The sequence below is a fragment of the Gadus morhua genome, chromosome 12 (assembly GCF_902167405.1).
Source record: "Gadus morhua chromosome 12, gadMor3.0, whole genome shotgun sequence".
NCBI classification, from domain to species: Eukaryota; Metazoa; Chordata; class Actinopteri; order Gadiformes; family Gadidae; genus Gadus; species Gadus morhua.
Genome location: NC_044059.1, coordinates 14,491,016 through 14,509,387, shown reverse-complemented (window position 1 = coordinate 14,509,387; position 18,372 = coordinate 14,491,016). Strand labels below are relative to the sequence as shown.

The following is an 18,372-nucleotide window of genomic DNA, read 5'->3' as shown; positions in this document are numbered from 1 at the left end:
ATTCAATATTCATATTTCGGTAATGCTTTATATTAAGGTCCTTGTAATAAGCCTTTGTTGATAGGCAGTGGTGGGTAGAGTACTGAAAATTTTTGTATTGCAGTGCTTGGAGTGAAAAAGTGAAAAATACATAACGTGTGAGTGAGTTAATGAGAGAAAGATGTACTCTCTTCATTGTGTGTATTGTTCATTAAACATACATACAACAATACATACAATAAAATAAATTTCATGTCATTTCAAACAAATTGACGTACGTAGAGGCGCGAATCGGTCAAATTATTCGCTAGAGAAAACCTGCGACAAGATTTGACTTGCAGCACGACACTTTTGCCCGGCACTGGCGAGCTAGTTCACCTGGATTTGTAGCGCGACACTTTCGCTCCAGTTCAAATATTTAAACTTTGCCGCGACATTCGCGTGATGACAGTCAATTAGCGTTCAACAGCGTGGCCACTGAGTGACGTGTGTAACGTAACAGCCAATCAATGTTCAACCGGCCAAACGAACCGCAGCATGGAGGAGAAAGTGATTGTTGCCGTTTGCAACTCCCGGAGCTATAATAGTATATAATATAATCTAATTGTTTATTCTACTTCATTTAAGAATGCTTGATTCTGATTGGCCGGGAGGAGGGCATTAACCCGGCAGGTTGCCCGCTGACTTGTCGGTTATACTTGCTGCTGACTGTGCACAGCGTCATCAAATAGTAGATCAATACGCCGCTTGTATTTCAGCCTTCAAAATGAGAGCTGGTAAATTGTGTGAATGCACCTAACTGTAATCGGAAAATGCGATTATATGCTATAGACAATATAGCATCTGTGGTATAAAGGCTGGGACGAATTTCAAATTATTAATATGTACACTTTATGTTGAAATTATAGACCGTTGCGATTCCCATTGAAACGAATGGCGCGGTGATTATTCTTCAAAACGAGAGCTGGTAAATTGTGAAAAATGAATTAAACTGTAATCAGACAACGCGGTTATATGCTATAGACCCTAGAGTAGGGGGGGCCTCTTGGACCAGATCAATATTGTAAATAAGAAACTGTTCTTAATGTTTTATCTGGAAAAATAAAGGTTAAATAAAAAATAAAAATAAAAGTATTCAACAAAAATTCAAATAGGTCCAGTTAGAGAAAATTTCCTCAAGCAAAGGTCCGGAACATCTTAATGTCTAACTTGCGTCATCATTCAGTGTGATATATATTGAAGTAGCCTAGTAGTTGTATCAACGTCTGCATGTAATCAACAACTGTCAATACAGTCAGTTGTTCTACCTGTATTGATACAGTCACTGATCAATACAGGTAGAACAATTCAATAACATTTCGACAATGTTTATTGCCACTTTTATACAATTATAGTCAATAATACTGAAGATATGTATTATTAAAGGAGGTTCAACTGACTCAACTGAAACTAATCTATTCAAGGAAAAGAAGGGCTACATTTAAAATCAAAATGGTGAAGATAAATATAATAATAATCTTAAAATATAGATAAAATATATAATTTCCTTTTGAAAGATAAAATAAAGTATAGCAGCTGCTTGAGTGTCTGTGAGGGGCCGTTTAGGACATAACTAATTGAGACACTCTCACACACATACCTATGAAACACTCTTACACTCACTACTGAAACGCTCACACACTCACTACTGAAAGTTCACACATGCATACATACTCTTCTGAAACACTTACACATACATATGAGAAACACACACGCATACATACATACATACCTCTGTGGCATATACACATACATATGAAATGCTTACATTCATGCAAGTGAAACATTTATACGTATCTGTTCCGGCACCTGAGCACGTAGCGATGCACACATCACCAGACAGCTAAACACTTTTCCCCAACAAAACTTGAATACAGGATCAATGATGAAAGTCCGTAGAGGATGTTGTCGACATCCACTTGAATGTCCATTTATTGATTGTTGTTGAACAAGTTGTTGCAGGTTTAGAAGTGTGAAACTGAAAATGAACCAATATGCAAATTGGTTATAAAAACGTAGTTATAAAGTTGTGAAATACAATGAAATACAAACGTAAATAATTACATAAGACATAGATGAATTAAGTTACTTACAAACAAAGCTTCTCCAAGGCTTACAAGGATGAATGACGTGAGATAAAAAAGATGTTTCACCGTGTGGATCTCTGGCTCAAATGACAGATCAAAATGGCTGCCGAAATAATGACAGATCACGTCTGAAATCACGTGACTAACAACGTGACTCTTATCAGCCAATGAGAATGAACGCAATATTAAGAATCTACGAAAGAACTGAATACAAGTAATGGCCTGCAGGGGGCTCTAAAGTGCCTAATACAAACTCAAAATGTGTAACGTAACACTCCCCGCCTGGTATTGAACACAATAACACCTTAAATAACCAAACATCTGGGGGTCAATCGAGAGTCTGTTTGATCCTAAGGGGTCATCAGCACCACCACTTCAGTGATAGGGCGAAGGAAGGTCTTGGAAGTGCCTCCTCTAGTTACTTTGAGCTCCAACTTCCTGATCTTTCCGTCACTTCCAGGGAAGGTTTTAGTCACCAATGCCATGGGCCACTGGTTTCTCTTCAGCTGAGTATCGCGAAGAAGCACTAGGTCTCCCTCCTTGATGTTGGGCTGGCTCTTCTGCCACTTAGAACGACTCTGGAGGGTTGAGACATACTCACAAAGGAGGCTCTGTACTTAGACGATCTGGAGGGAGGTCGGCCATCTTTTGCTCTGCTGTTTTACCTCTGAGTTTGTTACACGTGACACACTTGTGTAGAAGCTTTGCGATGCACCTCTTGGCTCCGACCATCCAAATGCCATCTGCACGTATAGCTCCCTCCGTGAAGATCCGGCCCTGGTGTTCGACTCTCCTGTGGTAGTAGCTGGTAAGTAGAGCGCCGACGTGGCTGCGACCAGGGACAATGAGAGGGTGTTTCTCCTCCGCGGTAAGACTTGAGCGTTGAAGCCGGCCACCGATTCTCAAGAGTCCGTCACAATCGAGAACAGGATCCAACTTCCTCAGTGAACTGTCGTTAGGAATGCATATCCCTTGCTGCAGACAGGACATCTCAGTGGGATAGGTTTCTTTTTGAACACATCGAATGATGACCTGTTTTACCTTCAACAGATTGTCGGATGTGTGTGCTTTTGAACATTGATGCCAGCCTTTACATTCTTTGTTTCCAGTTGTAGTGCTGGATCTGATGACGTCTGTGATGTGGATGAGTGTGGCTATGGCTCTGATGAGAGACTGCCATGTTGAAAACCGTTCAAACCGCTGAGAGCCCAGGTTTGGGCTGGTGCATGTGGTTAGGTGAGATCGCACTTCTGCGTCAGAGTCTGGGTCCACAAGGCTGAAAGGTGTTCCCAGTGGGATGTCTTCTTTAGACGGTAGCAGCAGAAAGTCAGGCCCGGTGAGCCAGCTCGTGTTGGTGAGCAGTGCTGCATGTACTGGTCTGGTTGCTACGTCTGCTGGGTTCTGGCCGGTGGGCACGTAGTGCCACTGGTTGGGGCTTGAGAACTTCCTGATGTGTTCTACCCTGTTACTGACATACACGTAGAACCGGCGGGTTGCGTTATAAATGTACCCAAGCACAACCTTGCTGTCTGTATAGAACCGCACATCATCAAACTTCAGATCCAACTCTCTTGAAGCCAATTCTGCTATCTCAACCGCCAGGACTGCTGCTCCCAGTTCAAGCCGCGGGACTGTATGGACTGACATCGGAGCTAACTTTGCCTTTCCTATGACGAATCCTACATGGACTTCGCCGCTGTTGTCTAGCACCTTGAGGTAAGCTACTGCAGCAATGGCCTTCACAGAAGCGTCTGAAAAGATGTGTAGCTCCACGCGCTGGGCGTTGGAAACAGATGTGCTTGTGTAGCAACGAGGAGTCTCAAAGCTTTCAAGGGCTTGTAGTGAATCCCTCCAAGCAATCCACTCGGTTTCCTTTTCAGCAGGGAGCGGCTCGTCCCAATCGACGGTGTTGTGGGTGAGTTCTCTCAGAAGGAGCTTTCCTTGTATGGAGATCGGTGCCACCAGGCCAAGTGGATCGAACAAACTGTTCACACAAGCGAGCACACCTCTACGTGTGAAGGGTCTATTGGTGTTGGCGACCCGAAAAGTGAACGTATCTCTGCTCAGGTCCCAATTCAATCCTAGGCTGCGCTGCATCGGTGGAGAGTCAGTTTCCAGGTCGAGGTCCTTCAAGTCCTTGGACTCAGAGGTTGGAAACACTTGCATAACTGCTGGACAGTTGGACGCAATCTTGTGGAGACGTAGGTTGGACATTGCTAGCATACCTCGTGCTGCTGTAAGTAGGTCGACCGCTTGAGACACAGAGGGCAGAGATTTGAGGGCATCGTCTACATAGAACTCTCTATGTACGAACTCTTTCGCTGCGTGACCAAACTCCTCTTCTCCGTGTAGAGCAGCTCGTCTGAGGCCGTAGGTCGCTACCGCTGGAGACGGACTGTTGCCAAACACATGGACCCGCATCCGGTATTCTACAACCACGTCCGTAGGGTCGTTGTTCCTGAACCATAGGAACCTAAGAAAGTTCCTGTGATCTTCTCTCACGATGAAACTATGGAACATCTGTTCGATGTCGGCGGTGAAGGCAACCTGTTCACATCGAAAACGCATCAGAACTCCCAGCAAACTGTTGTTAAGATCTGGTCCGGTCAACAACACGTCGTTCAGAGACACTCCAAGATGTTTGGCGCTGGAGTCAAACACAACTCTGATTTGACCTGGTTTGTGGGGGTGATACACTCCGAATGTGGGGAGGTACCAGCACTCCTCTCTGTTAGTCAACGGAGGAGCGAGCTCTGCATGATCTTGATCGAAGATACGTTGCATGAAGGTGACAAAATGCTCCTTCATCTCCGGCTTTCTTCCAAGCGTACGACAAAGAGAGTTGAAACGATTCAGAGCTTGCTCTCTATTGTTAGGCAGAAGTGGTCTTGACGGGCGGAACGGAAGTGGGGCTACCCAGCTGTTGCCGTCGTCGATGTAGCTCTCTTTATCCATTAACTTGATGAACAGCTTGTCTTCAATAGAGGGAGCGACCTTGTTGTCATCTTCGGTGCGTTGGAATATCTTGCTTCCCAAGGAGTCATCGTAACCGCATCTCTCTGCTTCGCGAGTCGGTGGTGAGCTTGACAGTTCAGAGAGACTGTTGGTGCTTTGGGTCTTCACGGTGAGTTTCTCCTTAACTGTGAGATGGTTCGGACAGGGTGAGAAGTGTGAATGGCGGCCGTTCTCCAGAACGTGAGTGCGGAACACACTTGCATGTTTGGGTTTGTGAGCTGTGCCTAGGCAGACCTCACCGATGATGACCCAACCAAGATCCAAGCGTTGGGCATATGGTGCGCTATTAGGTCCGTTGCGCTGGTCTCGTACCTTGTGAGCCTGTAGGACATCACGCCCAAGGAGAAGAAGGATCTGAGCCTCTGGGTCAAGCGGAGGAATGTGTTCAACAATGGAATTGAGGTGAGTGTGATATTTTGCTACTTCTGGAGTAGGTATCTCGGACCTGTCTTCAGGAATGTAGTTGCATTCAATGAGTGTCGGAAGATTTATACTGAGATTTCCATCCAAAGGTTGTGCGACAAAGCCTCTGCCTCTCCTACCTGACATTTCAGTGAGACCGGCACACGTACGTAATGTGTAGGGAGCTTCTGAGCTTTCAAGGTTAAAGAGGTTGAAGAACTCTGGCCTGGCGAGTGACCGGTTGCTCTGGTCATCAAGAATGGCGTAGAGTCTCACTGACCTGTTTGGTTCTCCCTTAGGATGCACTGTGATGAAGCAAATTTTAGAGCAGGAGCTAGGTCCGTTGTTTCCTCCACAGATCTCGGTACACATGGAGTTCACTGTAGGAGGAGGTTCCGACTCCCCGCCGTTCTCTGCCTGAGGGGACTGGTTAGCCCAAGGAACTGGCCCAGCGTGAAGAGCCGATATATGCCTGTCACTGTTGCACTCCTTACAGTGCACTTCTGTTTTGCAATCTTTGGCAACGTGTTTGTTTGAAGAACAACATCGAAAACATATACCAGCTTCTTTGAGAAATGCCTTGCGTTCTTCGATATGTTTGGATCGAAAGCCTCTACAATGTTTGAGGGGGTGAGGCTTTTGGTGGATGGGGCACTGTTTACTGACATCAGGCCTAGCACTGGAAGTCTCTGTTGTGTCGGAGTCGGAAACCGGAGAGACATCCGTTATATGGGTGGATACGAAGTTTCTTGTCTTCTTATCTGCAGCGTCTGGCTTAGTTGTTGTAGCAGCTGAACTGGCAAAAGAGAAGCTTGGGTCGTTGCGGATGAGGGCCTCTCTGGAGACGAAGTCAGCAAAGTAGGTGAAAGGTGGGAAGGGCACGTTGTGCGCTAACTTGTAGTTACTCCCCTTAGAAATCCACTTTTCTTGGAGGTTCCATGGTAATTTTTCCACTATGGGGTTCAGACCTCTAGCTGTGTCCAAGCAAGCAAGTCCAGGTAAGTAGCCCTCGCGCTTAGCCGATGCTAGCTCCTGTAGCAGGTCTCCAATCTCTCTTAGTTTAGGATAATCCCTGCTGTTGATTTTGGGAAACTTCTCCACTCTGTCAAAGAGAGCCTTTTCGATCATCTCTGGTGAGCCGTAACACTCCTGAAGACGAGACCATGCCATTTTCAGGCCTTGAGTTGAGTCGTTGACGTGGACAGCTCTTATCCTCTTGATGTGCGCTGAAGACTGCGGGCCTAACCATTTAGTGAGTAGATCGAGCTCTTCGCTGCAGGTGAGATCAATTCCTCTAATGGAGTTTAGGAAGCTCGACCTCCATGCCCAGTAGCTCTCAGGTTGATCATCGAATTTGGTAAGGCTGGAGCTCAATAGTTCGCGCCGAACAAGGAATTGAGCTACCTCACCGAACCCCGTATGGTCACCATAGTGAGTATGAGGAGCCTGTCTGGGGTGAGTGGACGAGAGTGGCTGATGTGTCCCCATTGGGTAGGGGATGTGAGGTTTTTCATCAGGAGCAGGGCTTGGTGCCTGGTTGGTTAAGGCAGGTTGCCTAGATCTGTTGAGGTCTCTATCGAAGGAGTCTTGATTGTATTGCCTTGTGCTATTAACGTTAGCAGGGTTACGTTGTTGAGGCTGACGTGTTGGGTCAGTAGGTGTAGACTCAGAGGCTGCATTTGAATGACGCTCAACGTAGTTAAACGTTCTTTCACGTGGAGATTGAGTTGGAAGAGAAATTATAGTTCTGGAGCCTCTCTCCAATTCTGCTGCAGTTGACTCAAGAGCTTCGGCTTCTGCTTCTGCTGATGCAATCTCTTTGTCTAGCTTTAGGGTAGCAAGAGTAGCGTCCATACGAGCTTTTTCTATTAGTAGATCATTTTCTTTTTGAACAAACGTGGTACGGGCACGTGCGGCTAATACTTTAGCCCTTGCTTTAGCTGCGGCTAGGCTAGCCGAAGAAGACCTTGAGCTTGAGCTGGAGTCACCATACACAGACTTTGTAGCATCTGCTAACGTAGTGTCTTTTTGTTCTTCCATCTTAACGCAGTGAGATCACACTGATGCACTGGAACGGCTAATGGAGAATATCTCTCTTGATCGCGGTAGGTATCCGTTGTTTAGAGCCCGCTGTGATGCTGTTTTTTCACTGTTCTGGCACCTGAGCACGTAGCGATGCACACATCACCAGACAGCTAAACACTTTTCCCCAACAAAACTTGAATACAGGATCAATGATGAAAGTCCGTAGAGGATGTTGTCGACATCCACTTGAATGTCCATTTATTGATTGTTGTTGAACAAGTTGTTGCAGGTTTAGAAGTGTGAAACTGAAAATGAACCAATATGCAAATTGGTTATAAAAACGTAGTTATAAAGTTGTGAAATACAATGAAATACGAACGTAAATAATTACATAAGACATAGATGAATTAAGTTACTTACAAACAAAGCTTCTCCAAGGCTTACAAGGATGAATGACGTGAGATAAAAAAGATGTTTCACCGTGTGGATCTCTGGCTCAAATGACAGATCAAAATGGCTGCCGAAATAATGACAGATCACGTCTGAAATCACGTGACTAACAACGTGACTCTTATCAGCCAATGAGAATGAACGCAATATTAAGAATCTACGAAAGAACTGAATACAAGTAATGGCCTGCAGGGGGCTCTAAAGTGCCTAATACAAACTCAAAATGTGTAACGTAACAGTATCTATCTGAAACACTCATGCAAGCACATATTTGTATAAATGTTTCAAATGTATGAATACGTTTTTCAGTTATATGTATGTATGCTCTTACATGAGGATGTGCAAGCGTTTCACATGTAGTATTCATACCAGTAATTTCAGTAGTGACGGTGAGAGCGTTTCAATAGTGAATGTAAGAGTGTTTCATAGGTATGTGTGCATGAAATTCCAAGGTCAAGGTCGGCATTTAAACCGGAAGGCGGGAACAAAGAGTGCCGGTTTCTAAGCGGTGAAGAGTGTGACATTTCAGTCACGCTATTCACCGTTGGCTTTGATTGGCTGAAATGTCACACTAGAAACCGGCACTCTTTGTTCCCGCCTTCCGGTTTAAATGCCGACCTTGACCTTGGAATTTCATGCACACATACCTATGAAACACTCTTACATTCACTATTGAAACGCTCTCACCGTCACTACTGAAACACTCACACATACATACATACTCTTCTGAAACGCTTGCACATCCTCATGTAAGAGCATACATACATATAACTGAAAAACGTATTCATACATTTGAAACATTTATACAAATATGTGCTTGCATGAGTGTTTCAGATAGATACGTATAAATGTTTCACTTGTATGAATGTAAGCATTTCATATGTATGTGTATAGGCCTATGCCACAGAGGTATGTATGTATGCGTGTGTGTTTCTCATATGTATGTGTAAGTGTTTCAGAAGAGTATGTATGTATGTGTGAGTGTTTCAGTAGTGAGTGTGTGAGCGTTTCAGTAGTGAGTGTAAGAGTGTTTCATAGGTATGTGTGTGAGTGTCTCAATTAGTTATGTCCTAAACGGCCCCTCATAAGTGTCCCCTGTTTCTTTGTGAATGTTTTAACAGTTTCAACCAATTTCAAAAACATAACAACACATCTTAACAATTGAACAGTTTTAGCTTCTCTTTCTTTCCCTCTTTAATCCAACCCCCCCCCCCCCCTTTCTGTTGTTCAGTGAGAGAACTGAGCTCTAGCTTGTCCTGCCAGGAGTTTAAATACCTAATGGCCAGGTAGATGTCCTCTCCTTTTGTACTGGTCTTAAGGGGAGTTACACCTAACACATCTTCACAGAACTCTTCATTTTCTTGGTTGAGGAACCTTACATAAATTAACAGCTGAGCATTGTCACACATCATTAGACTCATCTACAGCTAAGCATACACACCTTATGAATGGCTTCATCCAGCTGGGCTAGCACATCCTGGGTTAACATTTCACTTTTCTTTGTGGCTGATGATGCTGACATGGGTATTTGCTTTATTTAGTCACAAAGCTCTTCTTTCTGTTTCCCCTCAAGTAAGGTTTCAGCTACTGTACTCATGCATACCTTGACAACCCCTCCATCAGTAAATGGCTTTTTGTGTTGACCCAAAAGGCTCTGAGGGAACATTCGTTAGCACGTTGTTGGGCAGTGAATGAATCGGTTAGGATCCGGTTGGATTGTTCATATTGGGTTCTGAGACTGCTTATTTTCTGTGACCGCAGTTCAGACTTGAGTGGGTATGTTTGTTGAAAACCGTTGTGCTTTGTCTCATATCGCGTTTCACGTTGGCACTTTTGAGTGCCACTGTCTCTGAGCATATGAGACAACCTGATTTTGTGTTGCCAGTGGGAAGAATGAACATGAATGAGTGTCCATTCTGGGTTGAAAGCTGTTTTCGCGGTCCACTTTTCTCTTCTTAGAGAGAGCCATGTGTAGTTATTTTTCTTTCTCCGGCTCACTCTGTCTGTCTCTTTTCTGTCTCACTGTTCTCCCGCTGTCTTTCTCACTGTTCTCCCGCTGTATTACTCACTCTTCTCCCGCTGTATTACTCATTCTTCTCCCGCTGTATTACTCATTCTTCTCCCGCTGTATTACTCACTCTTCTCCCGCTGTATTACTCACCCTTCTCCCGCTGTATTACTCACTCTTCTCCCGCTGTATTACTCACTCTTCTCCCGCTGTCTTACTCACTCTTCTCCCGCTGTCTTACTGACTCTTCTCCCGCTGTCTTACTGACTCTTCTCCCGCTATCTTACTGACTCTTATCCCGCTGTCTTTCTCACTCTTATCCCGCTGTCTTTCTCACTCTTCTCCCGCTGTACTACTCACTCTTCTCCCGCTGTCTTTTTCACTCTTCTCCCGCTGTCTTTCTCACTCTTCTCCCGCTGTCTTTCTCACTCTTCTCCCGCTGTCTTTCTCACTCTTCTCCCGCTGTCTTTCTCACTCTTCTCCCGCTGTCTTCCTCACTCTTCTCCTGCTGTCTTCCTCACTCTTCTCTGGCTGTCTTATCTGCCTTCTCCCGCTGTATTACTCACTCTTATCTGACTTCTTTCTCTGTAATTCTCGCACTTCTCTCTGTCATCTTTCGCATGATCGCTCACTGTCTGTGAGTCAGGCAGCCTGTGCCGGGAATGCACAGATTCGATTGGCTGAGTAGCATCACGTGGGATGGCTTAACTCGAATGCAATTGGGTCAATGGCTTTCCTGATTCCCTAAACCAGTACCGTAATGTCTAGAAACGCTGCGCCGGTCAAAATAGAAGCGCCCCGTAAAAATATTTGAATAATTGATTGACTATAGGTCCGGGTCCGTATAGGACGGCGTCTGGGTCCGGACCCGGACCGCGGTCCGCCTGTTAGTGACCCCCGCCCTAGAGCATCTGTGGTATAAAGGCTGGGACGAATTTCAAATTATAAGTATGTGCACTTTATGTTGGAAGTATAGACCGTCGCGATTCTCATTGAAACGAAGGACGTGTTGATTATTCTTCAAATCGAGGGCTGGTAAATTGTAAAAAAATTAATTAAACTGTAATCAGACAACGCGGTTATATGCTAAAGACCCTAGAGTATCTGTGGTATAAAGGCTGGGACGAATTTCGAATTATAAATACGTACAATCCATAACGTTAGCTCTCTGGCTTAAAGCTCAGCGGACTAGAATACCTCTCGTTGCCAAGTCGTAGCTAAGGTCCGTCCTCTTTACTGGAGGATACAAGATTGTTTATTGTATCTTGTAGGAGTGAACAACGTTTCCGTTGCATAAGAGCATACGTTACCAGGGAAACTAAATTATGGCCAGTGTTGGGGGTAACGCGTTACAAAGCGTCACAAAGCGTTACAAAGCGTTACAAAGTAACGCGTTACAGTAACGATATAACTTTTTGGGGTAACGAAGTAAAGTAACGCATTACATTTAAAATATCGGTAACTACACTACTTTACTAGACTATAGTAACGCGCTTTTCTGCGGTACCCAAGCTGTGTTTGCCTGCGTGTAAAGTTCTGATCTGTTGTGGTGCGTGCATGCGTGCTGTCTGCAGCGCCTGCTCGCCTCGGCACGTTGCCATAGCGATCGATTGCTTGTGCGAAGGAGTGTTCAAGTGTTGGAGCGCAGAAGTAGGTAACACAGAAAGACAGGCTGGTTGCAGGGTTCATTGTAGAAGACATGCTTCCCTGTCGACTATTGAAACGCCCAAAATTAGAAAAATACTAGATAAAACACGAGCGACTCGCAAGCCTACGTCCGTCAGGAAAACATTTTCCCATTACCTGAACAAGTGTTATACCGACATGGAATCGAAGCTCAAAATTATTTCCGAGTCCTCCCTGGATCATGTGTCCACCACCGCGGATATTTGGTCCGCCAACAACAAAAGTTACTTAGGAATGACGGTGCACTGGATAGACAGCATTACTTTAAAACTTGAGAAGGCTGCTCTTGCCTGCAAGAGGGTGAGAGGAAGACACACTTACGATGTCATGGCTTGCGAAATAGATCAGGTTCATTTAGCCTTTGGACCACATAAAGTAACAGCATGTGTCACCGCCGCTTAAGTGCATTTCTGTTTTAATTGTATGGGATGAAGTGATCTTTTTGTATTTTTCGTTGACCACTTAATTTTTGTTCTCATGTTTCCCAAAGCCTGTGTTTTGAAACTTGTGTGTTGCTACTGATTGACCTCACCATAGCCTACTTTATCCTGTTGTTTGTGGATTTTACAGTGAGGCATTTCTTTGTGCAGACAGGGATATTGTTCTTTCATATGGTTTTGTATGCTATTTTGTATAGATTTATACAATAAACACTAAATGATGATAGGGCTATGATGTTTGTCCATGTATCTACAGTAAATTAAGAAACAGGAAAGTAAAGTAATAAGTCGTGAAGTTACTTTTCCAATGCAGTAACTAGTAAAGTAATGTCATTACAATTTACAGAAGTAATTAGTAATAAGTAACTAATTACATTTTTTGAGTAACTACCCCAACACTGATTATGGCATGTGAAAAACTTTATATTTGGATTGTAAAACGCATACAAATATAAATGAATGATCTTAATTTATTTTCTTTGGCAAGTGACCACTGTATAAGCAGGACACCCTTTGAGGTGTCCAAAACATGTTTGATCGATCGTAATTAAAGGGGACAACTTTTTGAGGGAGATGAACTCAAACAGAGTATACATTTAATAAGCATGCAAAACGAATAAGAAAAAGCATAATTATTAAATTATTTGAATTGTTTTATTATGTTGGCAAGCAAGAAGTAGAATATACAGGATAATCACCTCAAGGCAGGGCAATAAACAGTTTGATATGCCCGGCTCGTGGAAGGTAAGCCGTCCACGAGCCGGGCATATCAAACTCTTTATTGCCCTGCCTTGAGGTGCTTATCCCTTCCATATATAATATCAGGACCAAAAGCTCAGTGCGCCTCCGGATGGCCGTAGCGCGGGGAGCTCTCGTAGGGATTGGGCTTCGAGGGGTTTATTTACCGGCATTGCTTTGGTAACCGGTCTTGTGTGTTCCAACGGTTTATTAGGTATCTTATAAATCACTGCCTAATCAATACTTCATTCACTGCCTCTTCCGTGGTCATTGCAATATTATGAATGGACTGCGTCGGGTTCTCCGACGTCTCTCCCTCTTCCACAACAGGTAAAGACACGCAATTGTGGTTATCTCGGCTCGGTTATTGGCCTGACAAAACTTGCACAGCAACAGATTATGATTTGTCCCGTGACAAAACTTGGTTGACAATGCGAACGGGCAACAAATGTGTATTTTGGTGTGAACGCAGCATCGACCAGTCTCCTCAGCTATGGAATCGCACCAATGAGGCAACCTAGGGAGGGCGCGTCGCTTACGCGTACGCTTATATTACAGTCAACGAAGATAATGTGTTTAACAAAATACTCATTTTAATGAAGGCACAAAGGAAAATGTAATTGAGTAAAGAGTAGAATTCTAAATCAAATATTTACTTGAAAAAGCAATGTGAAAAGTACTCGTTACCTGAAAAAAATACTTTTTTACTCATTTGCGTTACTTGTAACTAGGGTTGCCAACTATCAGAAATGTAAATAAGGGACACATGCATGCGCACGAAGCGCGCGCGCATAAGTACACGCATGCATTTGCTACAATTGTGTTACTACTACTACTGTGTTACTACTGTGCTAGACTTATTGTAGCAAGTCCTATCCATTTAATAATTCATACCATAATCACAAGTAAAAAAAAAATATTCTTCAACCACATCTATAATAAGCATTTACTTAAGACACATACCTTAACTTCAGTTTTGTATTTGCAGTTTATACAGACTACACAAGAAACAGATTAACACTGAAGAATTTATTTTGTGCAAAATAACATTTTCTTATCTCTTTAAGGACTGGAACGCATTTTTGTAACCCTTATTTTAGTGCTTTAGCTGCAGAATCCCTTCTCAGGCCTGAATGGGTTAATGGAACGGTAGTATTGCGTTTCTTAATGGAACAGTAGTGCAAGCATTTAACAAAAGTATAAAAACACCTCGCGCAAAATTGAACACAAACTGTAAGCACTTAAATTAACTGTCAACAAAAACAGTACAAAAAATATCACAAATTGGAACATAAACATGAAATGTAAGCTAGCACTTAGTGCAAAAGAAATATCAGAAACTGTAAACAAAAAACTTGCTGTGCCTCCAAAGCCATGACAGCACCTGTGTAGCCAGCAAAAGTATGCTACATTCTTGGTATAGGTCACCTTTTGGGGGTTGGTTATCACATGTTAAGTTACTTTTTTGGGGGTTGGTTGACACATGTTAAGTTAATCATGGTTTATATTAAATGGTTTAAAACTAATATAAATGGCCTTGGATATTAGAGATTGTATTTATAGTCAATTTAAAATTTATTTTATGTCTCTACTCTCTAGCCTTAAAAACAAAAAAGTGACAAAAGTTTTTTTTATCACATTTCCTGCTGAGGGGTTGGTTATAGATTAACTGTAGGGACAACCATACACTGTGACAAGCTACCCCGTGATGGGGTTGATTGTCACAGCGTGTCAAAGTGGTTGAGAACCACTGTTACCACTTTTACACACTGAGGTGTGTAAAAGTTTGGTAACCCTTCCTTTTACAGTCCCCTAATTACTAGGTATTTACCCGGTACATGCATGGTAAATCATAGTGTATTACTGGGTAATTACCACTGGTAATAAGAAGGTAAATACAGAGGTAGTTACCCAGCAAATACATGATAAATCATAGTGTATTACTGGGTAATTACCACTGGTAATAAGAAGGTAAATACAGAGGAATTATCCGGTAAATTATAGTGTATTACTGTGTAATTAACACTGGTAATAAGAAGGTAAATACAGAGGAATTACAGCTGAAGTACTAAGTAAAACCTCCACTATTACCCATCAAGTCAACTAAGTAGCGTGTAGTTGTAACTGTTTTAGGTTGGTAATAACACCGATATTGTGTACTTCCTAGGAAATTAGGCAACCAATTCTTATAAACACCTATTATCCAAGGTTTATGTTGGTAACAGCCCACATTTAATGATGTACTATCTAGAAATTAGCATAGTGCTTTCCAATAAAATACTTTTTCTTAGTTATTATTCATAGCTACACCCATTTAGAAAGGGTTTATTCGATTTACCACTATGGAATTACTTACCTGGTAACAACCTCTGCAGGAACAGTTTTCCTCTAGTGTCATGGTACATCTTCTTAAATACTGGGTACGAAGCCGTTTGTTTCCATGGTATTACCAGGTTCTTACCATATAATTTATAATAGATTCCATTATCCATGCAGTCAACACAAACATGTACCATGTACGTTCTGCGACTTTACCAAGTAAAACACGACAATTTACCCAGTAATTAAGCTGAAACTGTACTGTAAAAGGAAGCCTCGTTTGTTTCCATGGTATTACCAGGTTCTTACCATATAATTTGTAATACATTATTCCCTTTTCCATGCAGTCAACACAAACTTGTACCATGTACGTTCTGCGACGTTACCAAGTAAAACACGACAATTTACCCAGTAATTAAGCTGAAACTGTACTGTAAAAGGAAGCCTCGTTTATTGCCATGGTATTACCAGGTTCTTACCATATAATTTGTAATACATTATTCCCTTTTCCATGCAGTCAACACAAACTTTTACCATGTACGTTCTGCGACGTTACCAAGTAAAACACGACAATTTACCCAGTAATTAAGCTGAAACTGTACTGTAAAAGGAAGCCTCGTTTGTTTCCATGGTATTACCAGGTTCTTACCATATCATTTGTGATACATTATTCCCTTTTCCATGCAGTCAACACAAACTTGTACCATGTACGTTCTGCGACGTTACCAAGTAAAACACGACAATTTACCCAGTAATTAAGCTGAAACTGTACTGTAAAAGGAAGCCTCGTTTATTGCCATGGTATTACCAGGTTCTTACCATATAATTTGTAATACATTATTCCCTTTTCCATGCAGTCAACACAAACTTGTACCATGTACGTTCTGCGACGTTACCAAGTAAAACACGACAATTTACCCAGTAATTAAGCTGAAACTGTACTGTAAAAGGAAGCCTCGTTTATTTCCATGGTATTACCAGGTTCTTACCATATAATTTGTAATACATTATTCCCTTTTCCATGCAGTCAACACAAACTTTTACCATGTACGTTCTGCGACGTTACCAAGTAAAACACGACAATTTAGCCAGTAAGTAAGCTGAAACTGTACTGTAAAAGGAAGCCTAGTTTGTTTCCATGGTATTACCAGGCTCTTACCATATAAGTTGTAACTGGTTATTCCCTTTTCCATGCAATCAACACAAACCATATATGTTCTGCAACATCGTTCACCAGTAGTTAAGCACTTTAATTGTTGTTATAAAACCCCAAACCACTGTTGATGAAAGGCATATTAAAATTAAACAAAATCAAAGGTTTATCTTTCAAACAATTCATATCTCACAAACAGGCACTGAACACTGAAGAAATCGGACAAAAAAAAGAGCCGTCCACATCAACTCAATTTAAATGTTACTGATGGTGTTTTCTTAAAACACATGACAGTGTTATGGCAAGTGACCACAAGGAAGACTGCTTCAACCTCTTCAATTTGAATAAGTGGTGAATGCCATGCAGCAATCTGCCTATGGGAGAATCTTTGTGGTCATTCGCAAACCAATGAGTCCACTCGATGAATGAGAGATGACTCTTTAGTGTCTTCTCTGTGAGGTATCCCTGCAGTCTCCACATCTGGGATTTGAAGGCTGACCAAGACCTGACCAGGTACATCTAAATCTCCCCTTCCATACTGTAATAAAGAATCAGAAGACAAGAAAATAAACATTAGGACTTTCAATTAATGAACATTTCTAGAACATGTAAAACTCAAAGATTATTTTGTTTATCAGTTAAAAAAGGATGCTGGTCCTCTGGCCATTGTGTTTGGTCATATTGAAAAGAGAAAAAGGCATAGCCATAAATACAGTTAATAGGACGGGAGAGGACAGGCTGTTAGCTCCGGTTAGCCCTTTAGCATCGAGCTAGCGGAGATTCTGTCATTCAAATAACTCGGACATGTTGTTTAAAACCTATAACACCCAATTTATTAAAATAACCGGATTTAATCGGGCTCTCTCCCATAAGTACAGTTAATAGGACGGGAAGAGACACGCTCTGTTAGCCCCGGTTAGCGCGATGCTAAAGAGCAGCTCTACCGGAGCATGCCACCTCAACAGGTGCAAGTTAGCCTCCGGTTTGATATTCGCCAGATATTCGGTTTACCACCCAATCGGATTCATCAACATAAGTGCAATACATTACGGGCTTAGTATGTTGAGGACGGTTTAGGACGGCGTATCGCGAAAATCACAAACACATGTTGTCGCCATCGATGACTGTGCAACAACGTCATTTACGTTCTGGCTGCTACCTGTTTTAGGGACCGTCAACAAGTTACACTCACCGACTGGTGGCAGAGACGTTACCATGGAATTGTTTCTGGAAATAAATCATATAAAATAACATAAAAATCACTAAAAAAATACATTTTGTCACCTGATTGTAGTAGTAGTTGCCAATGGTGGGCTGCTACATACTGCAGGTAACTTTGCTAATATATTGCATTATTGTTAAACGGGATGCAATTAATAATTTCAAATATAGTTTAGTCGATTTTTGTTGAATATTAAACTATTAACTGCATTATGATTAACTATATTGCAATATATTTGTGTAATTAATTTCCTGAAACAATTCCATGGTAACGTCTTTGCCACCAGTCGGTGAGTGTAATTTGCTGACGGTCCCTAAAACCGGTAGCAGCCAGAACGTAAATGACGTTGTTGCACAGACATCGATGGCGCCAACATGTGTTTGTGATTTTTCGCGATACGGTGTCCTAAACCGTCCTCAACATACTAAGCCCGTAATGTATTGCACTTATGTTGATGAATCCGATTGGGTGGTAAACCGAATATCCGGCGAATATCTAACCGGAGGCTAACTTGCACCTGTTGAGGTGGCATGCTCCGGTAGAGCTGCTCTTTAGCATTGCGCTAACCGGGGCTAACAGAGCCTGTCTCTTCCCGTCCTATTAACTGTACTTATGGGAGAGAGCCCGATTAAATCCGGATATTTTAATAAATTGGGTGTTATAGGTTTTAAACAACATGTCCGAGTTTTTTGAATGACAGAAGCTCCACTAGCTCGATGCTAAAGTGCTAACCGGAGCTAACAGCCTGTCCCCTCCCGTCCTATTAACTGTATTTATGGCTATGCCTTTTTCTCTTTTCAATATGACCA

General features: G+C 42.5%; 2 protein-coding genes across 5 annotated transcripts in view; both read right to left on the bottom strand.

The window, feature by feature from the left end:
• Positions 1-18,372, bottom strand: part of LOC115555194 (microtubule-associated serine/threonine-protein kinase 3) — a 266,613-nt gene that overhangs the window by 123,601 nt on the left and 124,640 nt on the right. The gene's annotated exons all lie outside the window — the stretch shown is intronic.
• LOC115555195 (uncharacterized) lies at positions 1,920-8,683 on the bottom strand. Of its 2 annotated transcripts, XR_003978841.1 has the most exons (3): positions 7,968-8,683; positions 2,112-7,852; positions 1,920-1,996 (listed from the first exon to the last, which is right to left on the bottom strand). XR_003978841.1 is itself a non-coding variant. In XM_030371888.1 (2 exons), the coding sequence occupies exon 2, from the start codon at positions 7,560-7,562 to the stop codon at positions 2,703-2,705; it is 4,860 nt and encodes a 1,619-aa protein (XP_030227748.1). In that variant the 5' UTR covers positions 7,563-7,852; positions 7,968-8,683; the 3' UTR covers positions 1,920-2,702. The 2 variants fall into 2 exon arrangements, 1 of the variants encoding a protein (XP_030227748.1); XM_030371888.1 differs by having other exon boundaries at positions 1,920-7,852.

What these genes read in the sequence shown, in the direction of transcription:
- LOC115555195 (XM_030371888.1), bottom strand. Translation starts at nt 7,562, where the DNA reads ATGGAAGAACAAAAAGACACTACGTTAGCAGATGCTACAAAGTCTGTG.